Source organism: Culex pipiens, chromosome 3, assembly GCF_016801865.2.
Source record: "Culex pipiens pallens isolate TS chromosome 3, TS_CPP_V2, whole genome shotgun sequence".
Classification (NCBI taxonomy): domain Eukaryota; kingdom Metazoa; phylum Arthropoda; class Insecta; order Diptera; family Culicidae; genus Culex; species Culex pipiens.
The window spans coordinates 80853374-80873162 of record NC_068939.1 but is presented as its reverse complement, the minus strand read 5'-3'; the positions used below and the strand labels follow the sequence as shown (position 1 = coordinate 80873162).

The window sequence follows — 19789 nt, the reverse complement described above, 5'->3', positions numbered from 1 at the left end:
ACACCGATTTAGGGGTCTTCAAAACGAAATTGTTATAATATTTTTCAAGTTAAAACTTTAAAGAAGAGCTTTTTGTCTTTTAACAACATGGCGCTAAATCAATATTCTGAGACTTTGAAATTCTATAGTAAAAAAATAAGATCAATTTACAGTAACTTAAACGGAGCGCAATGTATATGATGAGTTACACTTCTACGTTAAACAAAAGAAGTCTTTCCAAAGCGTATTTCACGTATCCACTTCTTTTTGAATTTTCTTTCAAGTTTTTATTCATGAGTATTTTATTTTTATTGCTTTTCAAATCGTAAAAAGTTGGCCATGAAGAACAATTGCCAACTTTTGTCAGTTTTGGTAACGGAAACATCAAAATTACAAGTGTAAAATTGAAAGCAGAAAATCCCTATAAAAATACTCTTAAGATGTCCAACACCAATCCGATTCATTCAGTTCAGAACACTTTAGAACTATTTGCCGATCCCGTTCACTGTGAGATTGCCGAATAATTCTAAATTAACCTCTTTTAATTCAAATTCCTCCGTCTTCCTAGTCCCCATCACGATCGGCAACGACAACTTCATCCTCACCCAGCAGGACCAGCGGAACATCCTGGATCGGCGAACCTGGTACCTAACCCACATCCCGAACCAACTTCAACCCCCACCCCAGAACGACCTCCCCCAGCTGCTCCAACAACTCGTTACCATCCTGGGTCAACTCCAACCGGGAGACGGTGCCCAACCTTCGGACCCATTCTGGTTCCACTACGAAAAGCAAACCTCAACCGAAGATTTGGCCTATCATTTGCGCCGGATTGGCCTGCCGATGGAACCGACTACCCTGGTGAAGCACGTCCACTTTGTGGTGGATCGGACCTCCCGCGACAAGGGGACCGGCATGGTGGATGTTGCGACGTTGAGTCCGGACGAAAACCGGATGGTTTGTGAGTCGGACGAGGGAAATGCGGAAACTTCTAAAGGGAGTCGTGAAGCGGTTGGTGGTGCCCTGGATCGGATTAGGAGGGCGAAGGAAGCTGGTAGCGAGTTTTGGTGACTTTGAATAAAGCGTTTCTTAAAAAATTGTCAAAAAAAACACATTGTCCTCAAAACACACTTTTCGAAGCCGCAACTTTTTTGCAGTGAACCAGGGCAGACAACTTTCACTAACACAGAAAAAAAGCCATCCTTGGATGCAAATCCTGTGCAAACCCACATCCCAGACCCAGATGGCCGCAGCTGTTCTGATGACCGTCGTCGTCGTCGCCAGTGGCCGCAGAATTGCGTAAGCTCATGTGACATTTTGAGCGGCTGCCGAAGTTGCGTGGCATTTAATCAATATTTCAAAAGCCAGCACATATAAGCTTCATCATCAGTATGTTGTCGTGATCATGCTATGTTGTCACATGTGAATTTTGGGTTTAAAGGACGCATTTTTTTAAAACGATTTCTTGATGCGTTTACAGATATACGAAGCTCCAAATCTAAAATGTTGCCACATACCACAATTTTTTTAATGCATTTTTTTCGCGTGACAAAGAATCTTTAAGTCCCAATGTCTACAATTTGAACCACCCTTATGTGCAGTATGGTCAGCTTAACAAAACGTTTTTATCAATCTTTACAAAATAATTTAGAATTTCCAAACTAAAAGTCGAACATTAAAATGTATTTCATTATCATCGATCACATACGACGAGACGAAACGGCAGGTATATGCAAGGTGGAGCTTTTTGTAAGGGAGAGTGTGCAGCAAATAATGCAACACCATGTGCAACGTGTGGCATTCGAAGGTTATTCATAAAATAGATTTATTAACTGTTTACAGTCAAAATTTGCTTCCTTTACTGTAGTTTGAAAGCACATCCTTGCAAGTTTTTCGTCCTTCATGTTGATCCAACAACGATACATGGATGAGTGCTGGACATAATGTCATATTGGTAAGCAAAAATTTTAACCAGGTTGTGTTGCTTCTCAACTATTGATGCTTTTGATGCAATATATTTTTCCCGGCCAGAGATGAATCATTCATGCCCAAAATACACGTTTTATACACATTCCTTAAGTTATAATTTTGCGTTATTCAAGTTTGATTTGTTTTAGAATGATCTAAAACATGAACTAAACATGAACACAATTCCTCACGTGAAATTATGATAACCCTGAAAAAAAAACCATATATTGCTAAGTTCTTTGCCATAATGGTCATGCATAACATAACACCTTGCAGCTTCTTCAATCACCAATCCAAAATATCCAAAATACAAGATATCAGTGAAACTTAAAAAAACATTTTTATTATCGAATACAATTCTTTTCAAGCCCGATATTCAACGTCACAAAAATAAAATTGTGAAAAGTTTGCTCAAAAATTCAGAATACTTTCAGATGTCATCACCAAAATTTACATTGCTGAAATAGTAGTTTATGCAACAAGTTGCAAAAAGAAGACTTTTTCAGCACGAGTCGTACATTTATCCAAGGAGGTTTGCCGAGTTGGATAAAAACGACGATTGCTGAAAAATCAAGTTTTCCAACGAGTTGCTTACAACAATTTTTGCCATTTCGAAAAATGGTTCTAGAATGGAATTTTATGTCAAACATTAATGTATTTAGTAAATTCACCGTTTAAAACAGAAAAATATTGAAAAATGTAACTTTTCAGCACCAATTACAGTGCTAAAAAGTAGAACTTTTCAGCATTGGTATTGAAAGGTATTAATTTTCCATTCTATTATTTTTGGTAGGGAAAAGTAGGCCGTTTCGTTTCTCCAGAAGGACAGGAAAAGTTGAAAGTTTCACAGTGGAATTGCAAAAATTATAAATTATGCAGCAAGTTGCAAAGAGAAGGTTTTTACAGCGCTAGTTTAACATTGAGTAAAAATGCTAAAATATTCAAAAAGTTCATAAGCTTTTTAACAAAATACATATAAATTTCAAGTAAAATTGTTCGAAAGACTGATTTTTTGCTGAAATTCGTTAAAAATAGTTTTGTTGATAAAATTGTCGATTTATATTGAATTTTAAACTGAATTCGAAAATCAAAGTTACCCCATTTCACGGTAATTTTCGTTTCTGTTATTCTTGATAGAGAAAGGTTAGCTGTTTCGTCGGTCAAGAATGACAGGAAAAATACGCAATTTAACGACAGAATTGCAAATAGTTCATTATAGCACTCATATTAAAGATGAAATCTTCAACTTTTCAGCACTTCAGCATCAAACAGTAGTGCTTTTGGCTCTGTTTTGGTTTTTTAGTTGAGCAAACACATGAACGCCGAACTAAAACGGAGGAATGAACGTTTCTATGGAAAATCTAACTCAGTAATGCTTTTTTTTAAATTTGCAAAAAATCGCGTTGAAAACAGCTTAAATTTGCAGTTGCATCAACTTCTTTCTGTGAGAATTTAATCTGTGAAATTCTGGTGGCATCTTAAAATGAAGTTGGTATTTTTATTTCCAATTTTTTAATATTTTCCTTAAAAATGTATTTTCCTCCACTGAGTCAGTTTCAATTAATTTGTGGCTGTTAGAATTTCCAAAATTCTGCATTTTGTTATTAGTTAAGAAAATTGTACAACAAATAAACATAAATAATCATGAAAAAGCAAAACTAATGACCCACAATGGCTTCTTCTATAACAAAAAAGAAAGTTTTGATAATAAATTAAACAAAAAATGTACGAAAATGCGAATTCTACTATATAAATTATAAAATCACTCTATTTGACATAAAAAGAAAAAAAATTCTACCAGCTTTTAAGGAGATTTTGTGTTCGTAGGAAAGGGATTGCAAAGTTGTTTGCCGATTTCAATTCCCACACAAACAACCTTTTCATTCGAAACATCAAGAAATCATGAAACGCATCCCGGGCAGGCGGTAATAACAAAATTAATAATATTTCAATAACAAATCCTGTTAAAATAACAAAAAGTGTTATTATTTTATCCTGAACTTCAACTTCAAGAAGAAAAAATAATAACAGTTTCTGATAAAATAACAAGATTTGGTATTGAAGTGCTATTATACTGAAAATGTTTAATAACACGCTAATAAGAGGAAATGTTATACATTTCAAAAAATCTCCTAATAACAAGATTTGTTATTCCTTTGGTATTCTGACTTAGAAATAAAATTACCATAAATCGCACAAATGGAAAAGTTTTTAAGTGTCCATAACACAATTTGTTATTATTTTTTATTTTGTTTAATATGTTTAGATCTTTGGTATAATTTTGTCCAATTTCGTCGGGGTCATTATTTTGGCCATGAAATGGGGTCCTTAAGCTAAAATTATTCTAAAAAGTTGAAAATTTTAAAGTTGATTTTTTTAAATTATTTGACATACCCCCTAAGAGACTTTGCTAAAATTGACCATTTTCGTCGGGGTCATTATTTTGGCCATGAAATGGGGTCCTTAAGCTAAAATTATTCTAAAAAGTTGAAATTTTGAAGGTTGATTTTTTTTTAATTATTTGATATACCCCCTAAGGCACTTTGCTAATATTGGCTAGAACTATGGAATAATTTTGACCATTTTCGTCGGGATCATTATTTTAGCCACAAAATGGGGTCCTTAAGCTAAATTTATTCTAAAAAGTTGAAAATTTTAAAGTTGATTTTTTAAATTATTTGATATACCCCCAAAGAGACATTGCTAAAATTGGCTAGAACTATGGGATAATTTTGACCATTTTCGTCGGGGTCATTATTTTGGCCATGAAATGGGGTCCTTAAGCTAAAATTATTCTAAAAAGTTGAAATTTTGAAAGTTGATTTTTTTTAATTATTTGATATACCCCCTAAGGCACTTTGCTAATATTGGCTAGAACTATGGAATAATTTTGACCATTTTCGTCGGGATCATTATTTTAGCCACAAAATGGGGTCCTTAAGCTAAATTTATTCTAAAAAGTTGAAAATTTTAAAGTTGATTTTTTAAATTATTTGATATACCCCCAAAGAGACATTGCTAAAATTGGCTACAACTATGGGATAATTTTGATCATTTTCGTCGGGGTCATTATTTTGGCCATGAAATGGGGTCCTTAAGCTAAAATTATTCTAAAAAGTTGAAATTTTGAAAGTTGATTTTTTTTTAATTATTTGATATACCCCCTAAGGGACTTTGCTAATATTGGCTAGAACTATGGAATAATTTTGACCATTTTCGTCGGGGTCATTATTTTAGCCATAAAATGGGGTCCTTAAGCTAAAATTATTCTAAAAAGTTGAAGTTTTGAAAGTTGATTTTTTTAATTATTTGATATACCCCCTAAGGGACATTGCTAAAATTGACCATTTTCGTCGGGGTCATTATTTTGGCCATGAAATGGGGTCCTTAAGCTGAAATTATTCTAAAAAGTTGAAATTTTGAAGGTTGATTTTTTTTTAATTATTTGATATACCCCCTAAGGCACTTTGCTAATATTGGCTAGAACTATGGAATAATTTTGACCATTTTCGTCGGGATCATTATTTTAGCCACAGAATGGGGTCCTTAAGCTAAATTTATTCTAAAAAGTTGAAAATTTTAAAGTTGATTTTTTAAATTATTTGATATACCCCCAAAGAGACATTGCTAAAATTGGCTAGAACTATGGGATAATTTTGACCATTTTCGTCGGGGTCATTATTTTGGCCATGAAATGGGGTCCTTAAGCTAAAATTATTCTAAAAAGTTGAAATTTTGAAAGTTGATTTTTTTTAATTATTTGATATACCCCCTAAGGGACTTTGCTAATATTGGCTAGAACTATGGGATAATTTTGACCATTTTCGTCGGGGTCATTATTTTGGCCATGAAATGGGGTCCTTAAGCTAAAATTATTCTAAAAAGTTGAAATTTTGAAAGTTGATTTTTTTAATTATTTGATATACCCCCTAAGGGACTTTGCTAATATTGGCTAGAACTATGGAATAATTTTGACCATTTTCGTCGGGATCATTATTTTAGCCATAAAATGGGGTCCTTAAGCTAAAATTATTCTAAAAAGTTGAAGTTTTGAAAGTTGATTTTTTTAATTATTTGATATACCCCCTAAGGGACTTTGCTAAAATTGGCTAGAACTATGGGATAATTTTGACCATTTTCGTCGGGGTCATTATTTTGGCCATGAAATGGGGTCCTTAAGCTAAAATTAATCTGATAAAATTAACTTTTGAAAGTTGTTTTTTTTTAAGTTTGTTATACTCTCTAAGGGAATTGATTTATTTATTGAGAATTTTTGAAATGTGAATAACAAAAACTGTTATTATTTTCACAGAGCAAGAAAGTCGGAGCTGACGTTAAAGTTCGAGCTGGAGTGAGACCTCGGAGACGGCATCGGATTCAGCTAATTTTCAGCAACTTTCACTTGGAGTCGGAATCTGTGAAGTCGGGTATTTTTGGAGAGCTGAAGTCGGCGTTGAAGTCATATCCTGCATCCAGAGTTGGAGTTGTCTTCAAAGTATGGATTCAAAGTCGCTTGAAGGAACCCGACTCTGCAGCCCTGACTAGTACAGAAGAGTTATGGCAACTGCAGGTTTATTTGCAAATGGCAAATAAACCAAAACAATAACTTTTTTTGTTATGGAGACATACCAGTTCAATAACAATTTTTGTTATTATGCTGCTCCACCTCTCCGCACAAAATAACAAATCTTGTTATTCCTTCATGATTCCTTCTGTGTTATTGGTTTGTTATTGCAATAACAACATAATAACAGTTTAAGTTATTCTTCGAACAAATCTTTGTTATTGATTTTTGTTATTTTAACAACTAATCCGATCATCCCAATAACACATTTCGATCTTCTCACAATATCAAAAACTGACCTTCCCAAGTTATTTCCGTCTGCTCGGGATCACTTTTCGCAGTAAGCAAATATATTTTTCCATGAATGATAAATACACATAAAAGAAAAAAAAAACCTTCTTTCCACAATTCTCGGCAACAATTTATGTTTTCCTGGCTCGGTACAAATTTCCCCTCCATTGCTCTGGTCACTCGAAAAATCAACAATTCTGAACTCGATTCGGTTGACCCCGGCAGCGTAGTTTGCAGTTTTCAAATTTCGCATAACCGATTCAATATTGATGCACCAAATTTCGCGGATGGGGTGGGTGGTCAGCAGCAACGATTGCAAAACGAAAATTCATCCGAAATATTCCCGCCATAAATGTCAAACGTTTGTTTGTTATGCGAACGGGGGAAAGGCACTGTAGAAAATGCATTAATATTTTTTGATAAATTTTGAGCAAAGAATTTTTTTTTGAGAATTTTGAAATCCATCTTTTTTTTAATTTCTTGAAAAACTTTTGCAAATATCTTCAACTGTTTTTTTTTTGTTTGGTTCCTCCTCAATTTCATGCTGCACATCATCCATAAATGCAACTGGAGAAATCTGTCACACCAGCGCTAGGGGTTGGCCACCCTCTCCCTTTGGGGGGAGGACATCTCGCGGGGACCAGCGAACAATACTGTGACGAAAAATTAATGAGCTGTCGAAAAATAATATGCAAGCGTTTGCGAAAATGTATGCGTGGTGAAACATGGCTCCAGTATCAGAGAATAATGTCCACGTAACAGAATGTCAACAGTATCGAAACGCGCGATGTTGGACTGGGAAAAAATCATCCCCAAATTTGTTATTGATGGGCGGTTCCATTATTTTACGCGAGTTAGGAACTGCTGGTGACGTTTGTAATTTGCTGTGCTGTGTAACTATTCTGCTTATGATTATTGCAATTTTGGTCGAACCCCAAGTAACATTTTTTCCCAGGAGTTCTACAAGAGCTCTTCAAGATAGCTACAGCATAGCAGTTTGGACCGCGGTAGGATAAAATTCTATTCAAGTTCTCTTCCAAACTCCTGAAGAAGTTTTGAAGAGAATTTTATCCTACCGCGGTCCAAACTGCTATGCTGTAGCTATCTTGAAGAGCTCTTGTAGAACTCCTGGGAAAAAATGTTAGTTGGGACAAGTAGTGGCTATTCTGAAACAGCCTATCATTTATTGCTTTTGAATATGGCTCGTCTTAGTAGATCAATCAGATCACGCACTGGACTCACAATCCAGGGGTCACCGGTTTGAATCCCGCGGTTGGCACTCAAAACTCTAAGTGTAAATAGTGACCAATTTCCACAAAATTTCGATTTTAGCACTTCAAAATGTATATAAGCTATACCCTAAATCTGATTTGATAATGTTGACTTATCTTTTGTGACCCCTTACACTTATTATGAAAAATTTGCTGAACATAAACGGTTGTTTTAAACATTTTTTGGAAACATTAGCCTCACTGCCAAATGAAATTGACCAACTTATGCCAAAGCTCGAAAGATGGCATTTTCTGTCTTCTAAAACATATCATAATACAGGGTGTCTTTGGTAGGATTTCAAATTATGCTTGTAATATTTCCAACTGATAAATTTTGTCTAAAATTAATTATTTTTAATTTGTATAACATGTACTAAGGTAGATCACACAAGGTCCATGCACTTATTTTAAAAATGAGTTTTAAGAATAATTGCGTTGGATATTTTTTTGAACTCCAAGGTAACTTTATTGTGAAATTTTTTCTTGTTGAAATTTGATTTAAAGTGTGCACATTTTTTTACGTTTAATGAACCATTACTGAATTGCTGCTGTAATTTCTAAGAAAAATATTATTTACGTAACTAAGTATAATTTTTTTTTAACAATATGCATATAAACTTTAAGGAAAGTTGATAAAATTCACAATTTTTTTCCAATTTTTTAAAGCTGATTTTATAAATAAAAAAATCTATTTTAATTGCATTTTAAACCAAACAAGAAGCTCAAATCGGACGTTCTAGTTTTTAATGTTAAATAAGATCTACTGGAAATGGTTATAAATTTGGTGATTTTTTCGATTTTTTCTAATTTTACAAAATTAATTGTTTATAAACCTATTTCAGTCAAAAATAAAAAAATGCAGTCCATTTTTCGATTCGAACTCATTTTCATTGAGGTTCTCTACGTTTTCACAAATCGACTTTTCTTTGATTTTTTTTTATATGGTTGAAACTTTGTCCATACATTCCCTATGTCAAATGTAGCAAATTATCCATACTATTTTGACGGCTGATTTAACAAAATGAAATTTTGTATCTTGATAAAGGATTTTCTGATCGATTTGGTGTCTTGGGCAAAGTTATTGGTTATGAGTAGGACTTTTCAGAAAAAAATAGGTCAACAGAAAAAAAAATCTTTTTTTATTAAACTTTTTATCATTAAAAGTTAAATTCCTACAATATTTTTTTTATTTTACCAACATTTTTGATATGTTTCAGGTGACTTAAAAAGCAATTTTTGAGCCAAAGTCCGTATGGTGCAAAATCTTGTTAAACTAGGAGACAAGAATTTTTGAAAAATTATTGTTTTTTCGTTTGTTGAATTCAATTATAGTTCTTGAAAGAAAAGCAAAAACAAAATTGAAAAGCCTCAGAAAGCATTCGAATAAGTGATACCTCGGAAACTGTTGGTTCGATGTTAAATGGTAAAAATGAAACTTTTGTATTTTTTTTTGTTCTTTCCATAAAAATAATTAAAATATTTTTGAATCAATTTTTGCTTTTGAAAAAGTTTACAAATAGAAAATTTCCCTAATTTCATAGTTCAAACCAAATTTTTAAATATTTTTTTAGAAAAGATCAGAAAATTTAACAAAAGTTTTATTTTTGACATTGAAAATCGGACCAATAGTTTTCTAGATTTCGTCAGTTGAAAATTACGGGCTAATTAGGTGACACAATAAAAAAATATTTTTTCGATTCGAATTGTTTCTGAGGCTCTGTATACACGGTGGGTGAGAAGGGGATTATTATTCAACTTGCATGCACCTCGGGAATTCCTTCTGGAGGTTGTTGGGGGGACTATTCTGAGTCAGAAAAATCTATTTCCAAAATATTCTGTCGGTGAAAATTGATTTTATCTCGATTTGAAGTTAAAAAACCTAATATGTCGCCTAAAACCTCAAAATACGCCTAAAATCTCGATCTAACTCCGGACAAAGATGAACATTTTCATCAAGATATCAATTCTTAGATCCCAAAATATATTCCTGACATAGTACACCTTAAATCGATCCATTACTTGAGTCTCAGCGTCATCAAAAGGTGTAAATAGCGTTATTTAAAAACATATTTTAAATTTGCTCTGGTAAATAAATTGTCATGTCTGAACAGGGATGCCACATGATTTTTTAAAATGTCTGTGAAAAAGTCTATGTATGTCTGTGCCTTTGCCTAAAATTCAAATATATCAATTTACAGTCATAGAAATCCATTAAAAAAATTGTTTTTAAGCATTTGAAGACTAACGAAATAATTTTCGATTGATATTTTTACAAAATAACAAATTAATGAAGTTTTCAAAAAGTCTGTGCACCTCAAAAAATGTCTGACACGAGCTCAAATGTCTGTGAAACACAGACAAATCTGTGTATCTGGCATCCCTGTGTCTGAATTCAAAAACTAATGTTGTTTAGACGTATTTTTGAGGCGCTCCAATTTTTGGTGTTAAACATCAAACAAAAAACGGATAAATTATTTTAAAGAGTGAGTTTTGTGAATATTTTAATAGCCTTTTGATATGGACAACTGACAAAATTGCATGAAAAATTTTATGGATGAGCTAATTATAGAAAATGACATATTTGGCCATAGCACACAATGTTTTCATATCCAAATAAAAAATACAAAAAAATATTATTGTTTTAAGTCTCAGAAAATTGCCTTTTTGATTATTTGGAAGCATTCTCAACCACATCGAAGCCTCATGTCCCAATAAATTTATGCAATGCCATGATACACTGCCTGACCTCAACCAACTGACCCAATTTTTCGCCCGTTGGTCCGATCCGTGCAAAAGTTACATCATTTTCAGGTAATGTTCCCATCGTCATTGGCCATATCACTTACACCGATTATGCGCGGCGCATGTTGGCATCACCACAGAAAAAAAGTGTCGTCAATTAATATCCACCAGCCGGCCGTTACGTTTCGTTTTTGCTGCTTTCGATGGGTGACTCCGCGGATAGATGTCGCCACCGTAAGGGGGTGTACAGTGACAGCACAGCATTAAATTATTTTTTGATCTCCTTTATATGCAAAACATATTTGCTGCAGGTAAAGTCAGTGGCGTTGACCGGTTGTTGTTGCAACGGTTCGATTGCAGCAGCGGGAAAATGTCGCCGATAAAGTTATGCAATGCTGGTTTCGTAAGACATCTGGTGGAAACACTTATTTAACTTGCAATTTTGTTGACAAATGTTTAAAAAATCACACACACAAGAAATCTCGATCACCTTTCAATTCATCCAACCTGATCTGCCAAAAATTAGTTCACCTTGATCCGACGCGACGATCTTAGCGCTAATGGACCGTTACTTATTGGTCGACGTGGGAGAGTTGAAAAAGCCTCATCACGTGAGAAAAGCCTTGAGTTTGTGTGCGCAAAACTTTGGTGTGACCTAGAAACCCTGAACTAGATGATTCAATAGTGGCTCCGTTATTGGTCAATTTGAGAGAGGGGGTGAGACCGTGGACACTTTGGTCAATACCTAACGACACATCAGGCTAGCTTCAATTTCTCTCCGATGGCGGGGGATTCAATTGACGTGATTGTTTGAGTTCAAACTACACTTGAAAAGAGGCTTTTTAACTAGCCGAGCAAATGAAAACTAATTTCGATCATCGTTTGAATGACTTCTATTGTAGGACATAAGGTGATTTTTTTTAAATTTTCAATCATGAGCAAATAATAATCTTCACTTGCCAAGGTGAATTTGGCCTTCACGATCTCTTGATTTCTCTTAAACTGGATTTCAAGGTCTTAGCCATAATGTAAAGGTAAGTTTATTACTTTTATTTTTCTGAAAAGAAAAAGTTTATAAAATATGCTAATTTTATTCTATTGAAACGGCATTTAAAGACCACCTATAAAAGCTTGCATGTTTCTTAAAAAAAACTTTCTTAATTCGTAAACATGTTTTACAATACCTTTTCGAACGAATAGGGTATTTTTTCATAAATCTGACTACGCCTTGTATTCAAACACCTATTTTCGTCATATAAAGAGTTTGATGCTCGATTAAAGCTCCAAAATACTATTTAGGCTATAAACTCACCGCCTCGAGTAAGCACGCAAATGTATGCCACTTACTGGCCGAAAAATCAAATTTGATGCACATTTGATCATAATTTCTATTTTGCGAGACCATTTCTCATCATTTAGTTGGCACACACATCCACACGCAAGATCAGAGGTTAACTGCTTAACGAAAGTAGCCATCAATATCTTTTAACTTGCGCTAACGATTTCAAAGCGCTTAAGATATAAAATTGCTTCCAACTACCGGCAACATGTTCTTTTGCACATTAGTTAGTCACTCACTTGAAAAATAATCCCCAAACATGTAAATAATAAGCAAGCGCCATCAAAAAACAAACGCGCTAAGTCTTTTGACGCATGAATTTTGACGACCCATTCCAATCGAAGGCTGAAGAAAACCGAACGAGAAGCGAAGGCAAATAAAGAACAAAGGGTGGCCACCAACACCACCAACATGCTGGTGCAGCGCCTGTTGGAGTGAGCAATTGCTGCCAGGAAACTTTCGTTATAAATGCTACTTTTCGTGAGTGTTAGCTTAAAAATTTCATCAATTTTGGCAGCACTAAGCAGACCCAAAAGAGCGCTGGAAGAAAAAAGAACTAAGCTGAAAATAGAAAAATAGACGTAGCCCAATGCATTCTCTTCTGATAAGAATACATTTGGGAAATATTGTTTTTAAATGCTTGTAAAAGTAATAGAATAACTTTTGGTAAAAGTGAAAATAAACAGAAATGTTCACAAAAAGTTGCCCTACTCGTTGGTTTACATGGTTTTAGAAAATTTCAAGGAACACTCCAGATTATCCAGTATCATTCAAACACGACCGCTTAATAGGCTTAAAATGGGTATATTTTCCCTTCTGATCAGAAAAAGACAAACATTTATATTTGCTTTTTTTTTATATATTTTGGATTACTTTTCAGTAGATGAGCAATTCTCTACCAAAACCGGAAATGGATTTTATTTGTATTTTTTGATTTGGCTCAAACTTTGTGGGGGCCTTCCCTATGACCAAAGAAGCCATTTTGCATCATTAGTTTGTCCATATAAATTTCCATACAAATTTGGCAGCTGTTCATACAAAAATGGTACGTAAATATTCGAAAATCTGTAACTTTTGAAGGAATTTTTTGATCAATTTGGTGTCTTCGGCAAAGTTGTTGGTATTGTTAAGAACTATTTAGAAAAAATAGGTACACGGAAAAAAAAATTTCCCGATTTTTTTATTAACTTTTTTTTCACAAAAACTCAAATTCCCAAAATACGTATTTTTTGATTTTCGAGATTTTTTGATATGTTTTAGGGGACAAAAATCCGCAACTTTTGAGCTATAGAGAAACATGGTCAAAAAATCTGCCGCCGAGTTATGATTTTTTGAAAAACTGGTGATTTTTGGAAAAAATCGAAATTTCATACATAAAATTTTTTTGACCTCATTTTTTTATGCAAAATTGAATTTGCAATCGAAAATTACTCTACAGATTTTTTGATAAAGGGCCCCGTTTTCAAGATATAGCCACCGAAAGTTTGATTTCAGCGAAATATTTGCAGTTTTTAGATTTTTAAAAATAGTGACCATGAGTGACCATTTCTAATAATATTTTTTTTGAAAAGTTCAGAAAATTTGCTATAAAATTGTCTAAGAGACATTGAAGATTGAACCTCTGGTTGTTGAGATACAGCGGCTTAAAGAAAAAGAAACACGAAAATTGAAGTTTTCTAAGTCTCACCCAAACAGCCCACCATTTTCTAATGACGATATCTCAGCAATTGATGGTCCGATTTTCAATGTTAATACATGAAACATTCGTGAAATTTCCCGATCTTTTCGAAAAAAATATTTAGAAAAAAATTAAATGAAGAATAACATTTTAAAAGGGCCAAACATTGAATATTATGCCCATTAAAAATGCTAGTATTGATTTTATTTTTTTCAAAATATTTTTTTTTGAAAACATCGGAAAATTTCACGAATGTTTCATGTATTAACATTGAAAATCAGACCATTAATTGCTGAGATATCGTCATTAGAAAATGGTGGGCTGTTTGGGTGAGACTTAGAAAACTTCAATTTTCGTGTTTCTTTTTCTTTAAGCCGCTGTATCTCAACAACCAGAGGTCCAATCTTCAATGTCTCTTAGACAATTTTATAGCAAATTTTCTGAACTTTTCAAAAAAAATATTTTTAGAAATGGTCACTCATGGTCACTATTTTTAAAAATCTAAAAACTGCAAATATTTCGCTGAAATCAAACTTTCGGTGGCTATATCTTGAAAACGGAGCCCTTTATCAAAAAATCTGTAAAGTAATTTTCGATTGCAAATTCAATTTTGCATAAAAAAATGAGGTCAAAAAAATTTTATGTATGAAATTTCAATTTTTTCCAAAAATCACCAGTTTTTCAAAAAATCATAACTCGGCGGCAGATTTTTTGACCATGTTTCACTATAGCTCAAAAGTTGCGGATTTTTGTCCCCTAAAACATATCAAAAAATCTCGAAAATCAAAAAATACGTATTTTGGGAATTTGAGTTTTTGTGAAAAAAAAGTTAATAAAAAAATCGGGAAATTTTTTTTCCGTGTTCCTATTTTTTTCTAAATAGTCCTTAACAATACCAACAACTTTGCCGAAGACACCAAATTGATCAAGAAATTCCTTCAAAAGTTACAGATTTTCGAATATTTACGTACCATTTTTGTATGAACAGCTGCCAAATTTGTATGGAAATTTATATGGACAAACTAATGATGCAAAATGGCTTCTTTGGTCATAGGGAAGGCCCCCACAAAGTTTGAGCCAAATCAAAAAATACAAAAAATAAAAATGGTCGAAATCGGCCGGTTTTGTAGAGAATTGCTCAGATGCTTGATTGCAATACAGGGTTTTTTTTAAACAAATTTGCTTTTAAAATATTGAATTCAAGTTTTGAATCAGGTGAAAAAAAGTCTAAAGTAAGAATAGAATTAAGAAAACTATTTTTTATAGACGTCTTTTTTCAATTTGTCATCTAAATTCAATATTTTTTTCAAAAGTTCAAAATTGTCCTAAAATTGATAAAATAACATTTTTGTTTATCATTTTTCTAAATTATAGCAATGTGTAATAGCCTGATCATACTTTGCATTGCTGCATTTACACTAAAGTTAAAAAAAAACAATAAACAATTCTCTGAAATATTTGGACAACGATTTAATTTGATATGTTTCTTTTTAATGAACAAAGAAATCATTTTGCATCACTTGTTCGTTCATTCAAGTCTGCTTACCATTTTGGCAGCTGAACATATAAAAAGGCAATTAAAATATTTAAAAATCTTTACCTGAATTTGAATTTGAAAAAAAAAACATTTTTTTATAGAAAAATGCTAATTATTTTATTTGGAATCGAAATGTACTTTACATGAAACATGAAACATGAAACGTGACTTTTCATAAATCATAATTTTCTTTAAATTTGTTAAAAAGACATTGAAGATTATTTATAACGTTTTTTTTATTGGTTTGAAGTATTTTTTGATTGCAATTTTTTTTTACATTTTAAAAATAAAATCAAAATTGTTTTCAAAATTTTCATTCAGAATATGAAAAATATATGTTTTAGAAAAATTGACAACACTGCCAAATTAATTTTGACTTGCTTTGAAGATAGAATTTTGTCTCGAGTTGATTTGGCTCGATTGCTGAGATTATTTTCAATATTCATTTAAGTTTAATTCATACTTGGGAGAATTGCTCCAGTATAAAAACAACCATCTACCTATCCCCTAATAAAACAAAATTTGAGACTTTTATTTATACTAACACTTTCAAAATTATCTAATTGCCCTCAGGGCTGAACATTTTTGAGCACCCGTAATTTTGTAATAAGTGTAACAAGCTAAGGAAATGCTCGTTAAAACCCATTAAAAACGTTAAAACATCTGTCGGATTTTTTCATAATCATCTTATTTCAGGTCTTGACTAAGACTTTGATAGAACAAATTTAAAAAAAAATCCTGTTTTTTAATGTAAAAAACTGATTTTAATTTTTTTGATTTTTCGTACATTCTACTGAACAAGTGTGGCAAGACGAACAATGCATGAAACAACATGTTAATTTGCTAACAATTGAACTGCTATCACTTTGAAACATCAGATTAGAATGTATTTGAAACGTTTCTTTCATTTTTAGATTAAATAATAATATTTTACTAAAAATTTGATCGTTTTTACGAAAAAAAAAATACTTAGATGATTAATAGTAAATTTTCATAATATCACTTAATTTTGTATGGACATTTTTTTACAATTGTTTATCAGTTTTTAAGAACTTTTATGTATTTATTTCCCAATAAAATATGTTGTTGCAGCAATTTGTAACTTTTTCCATACTAAAAATCCATATGGTACACTTGCCCCACCTGAACAAGATTTTTTAAAAGCTCTCAACAAAAATAACCAAAAGTTAAATCATACTTTATAATAGGTGCAAATCATTGGTTGGGACACTACTGATCTAGGAAAAATAGCAGCTTGATAAAATGAGCCTTAAAACGAAACCTAAGCCTTATTTTATACTTTCGAAATATTATAAGAAAACAAAGGTTTAAAAATAAAAACTTCATAAAATCTTATGCCCCGTGGCGTTTACGTCGTTTTGGTGGTTATGTGGTAGTAGAATCAGCTAATTTCACTGCTAGCAACAATTCCTCATACTGGAAATAATCAAAATTGTAAAAATTACGGTCGTACGAGCGATTGTTCCTCTTGCCCCATATGGTCGTCTTGCCCCACCTTCTCCTACTCAATTTTGTTTTCGTTTTTAAAAATTAGCAAATACTGCTAAAACATCTTAAAACTATATCAATGAGTCAATTTGAATTTCCTTATTTCAGAAAGAAATAATTGTTTTGTTGTATGTAGCCTTTATAAGAAAGTAATTGGAAGCCACTCTTGAAACTAAAATATTTCTGTTATAGCAAGTTACAGGCCAATAATCAACTGCTTCAAACAACATATCACAATTTTACCAGGGAACTTCTGTATCACAAAAAGAATTAAATTTCAAGCCTGAACCAAGTAATTTGCTCAAAATCAAACACAAACTCAATTTGGCCCAAAAAGCACGTGCGATAAGAAAGAACGATAACGACGATATGTTGCTATCTTAAAAACATGAACTATAAACCTTAAGTTCTCTTAGTTAGAAAATCTTTTTTTCAATATAAAGATCATTTAAAGTTTCAAGTGAGACTGTGATATCCACTTAATCTCTTCATCGCATATTATGTTTTAACAAGAAAAATAACCACAAAAACTCTAGACTTGTGATAATTTCTCGTGAGCAGCTATCACGCGAATAAAATTGCGTTCAATGTGGCGGAAAAAAAGAGGTGGACAGGTTTTCTTCCGGGCGGATAATAAAACAAACTTTTCCCGCCGGACTTCCAAAGAACACTCACACACACCGGCTCACTCGGCATTCTCGATTTCCTCTGAATTGCTGCCGCGCTGTCTATCCTTTTGTGTATTCCTGACACGTGCCGGAAAAACTTGTCGTGTTCCTCCTTTTGTTAGTTTATGCGATTGTATTTTTTTGAGAGAATCGGAAAAAAAGCGTCGGGACGCAGGACTTGAAAGAAAGGAGACACTTTCTGGGCTGTCGTCTTTTCGGCTATTTTCACTTTTTGGCCACTTTGTACCAACGATGTCTAATTGTTGGACATGCCAGCTTCTCCCTCCCACGAGGCCCCAAAAGTGATTCGTTAATGTGAATTGCTAACGTCGTGATCGTGCCTTTGTCTCAACGTCCTCGTGGGGTTCATGAAGCAGACGGGTGTTGGGGTTCTGAACCGATGGAATTTTTCATCAAACAAATGTTGTATCGAAAAGTTCCATTTTGAGCACGCATATGGATACTACATCGTTACTTTCTCAGGTAACTCTGAATGACCATGATCGTTAAAAATATGATTTTATTAATTTGAAATTATATTCTGAAAGCTCCAAAATAAATGGGAAAAAATAATATCTATTTCTTAAAGAAATTTTTTTTAATTTTTTTAAAAATTAATTGATTAAATTTTTTTAATTAAAATTTTAAGAATAACTAAATCGGCTCCACCCTCTACCAATCAGGTACTAGTGCATACAGAACTGGGGGACGCCTGGGCCGCCGAAATAAAAACGCAATTCCGAACCAAACAAAAAAATCTGTCATCTACTTTCGTTGGAGTTTTCGTCGTTCGCTGCCGGCCTGCCGGCTTCCGGTGAATATCAAACGCAAGAAGTGATTTGTCAAGCTGCAGCTGAAAGCCGGAGCTGGGGTTGCCACCATCAGGACAAAGCCAAAGCCTTTCGTTTTGGTTTCGGAGGGTTTTCCAGCTTGGTTCCAGTTTTGGAGCACCACAAAAACCTTCCGAACTTGGAAGAAGTGACTGTCGGGTGGGATATGTGTGTGGGCGTTTTTTGTTCGATTTCTGTCGTCACTATGTGATTTATGGCGGTTTTTTGTTGGTTGGGAGGCACTTTTGAAAGACTTTAATCCGTCGAGGGTTGGAATTTTTCACACCATACTTTAAAACATAAACAAATAAACTTCCTGTAAAAAAATAATAATTTTACAAACAATTATTTCATTTTTTTTAGACCATCCCTACCTGACATCATGCCTGTACCATCAATCGTCATCATTGTGTCGATAATCGAATTAGCGTGCAAACGTCAAATTCTCACATTTGCTCACGACAGTTTTTTTTTCTACTCAAAGACCAAACAGTAGAAGAATGGATTCAACACATTTGAGTGACACTTCGCAATATTTCTGACAATTGTGCGCTCATCTCCGGACACCGTTCGAGATTTCCATTCGAAGAAAAATTGCTTTTCGCTTCCAAGTTCTTCCCAGTGGGATGTTAACAAAACGTTTCACCAAATAGCATTTGCACCAAAATGACTCAGAAAGGACTCCCACGGGAATGGTGACGGTCCTTGGCATCAATTATGGATGAGTGTTAATGTCGTTTTTTACGAAGGAAATGGTCTGGAAGCAATTCACTTCACGCGTTCTAAGGTGGGGTAAATGTAATAAATAAATTTTGTGTAGAATGTTTTAAGCCATTTTTTCACGAAACATCTAATGTTTCTCGGTTTAAAAATGTAAAAATTTTAACCCGATGTGAGCAAAGCAAAAAAAGACAAAAAATAATGGTGTAAGGTTGTAGAATAAGTCAAATAACAAAAAAAATAAACTTAAATTGAAAAAAGGAAAACAGAATGCAAGAAAAGTAAAGATTTTTGTAGAACAAAAGTTGCTTGAAATTACCTCCTGAGCACGGGAGAAATTAAAAAAAGTTGGTTAAAAGTAATTGATCAAATCATAATTTTATTAATTGAAATATGGTCTACGAGAATTTACCACATTTAATTTTTTTATGAGAAATTCTATTCGTTTGTCCATCGATTCCAAATTCCCAAAAAAAACCATTTTGCATCGATGGTTTTTTCATTCAAGTCTTCATGCGAATTTGGAGGCTGACAATAGAAAAGTGATACGCAAATATCTATATCTTATAATATATAAATATAATTTTATGATCGATTTGGCGTCTAGAGCAAAGTTGTAGGTTATGAAAAATAAGTAAATTAAAAAATTGCATAATATACAAACCTTAAATTTTTAAACTAAAAAAAGGTAAA

The 19789-nt window shown here is 33.1% G+C and overlaps 2 protein-coding genes across 2 annotated transcripts in view; one reads left to right on the top strand and one right to left on the bottom strand.

The window, feature by feature from the left end:
• Positions 1-19789, bottom strand: part of LOC120414196 (uncharacterized) — a 260154-nt gene that overhangs the window by 154696 nt on the left and 85669 nt on the right. The gene's annotated exons all lie outside the window — the stretch shown is intronic.
• LOC128093269 (uncharacterized) lies at positions 308-1069 on the top strand. Its single transcript, XM_052709425.1, has 2 exons — positions 308-486; positions 548-1069. The coding sequence occupies exons 1-2, from the start codon at positions 420-422 to the stop codon at positions 1048-1050; spliced, it is 570 nt and encodes a 189-aa protein (XP_052565385.1). The 5' UTR covers positions 308-419; the 3' UTR covers positions 1051-1069.

Excerpts from the sequence above, each read along its gene's own strand:
- LOC128093269 (XM_052709425.1), top strand. The coding sequence starts at position 420 with ATGTCCAACACCAATCCGATTCATTCAGTTCAGAACACTTTAGAACTA. Across the intron at positions 487-547 it reads ATTTGCCGATCCCGTTCACT|TCCCCATCACGATCGGCAAC; the intron begins GTGAGATTGCCG and ends CCGTCTTCCTAG.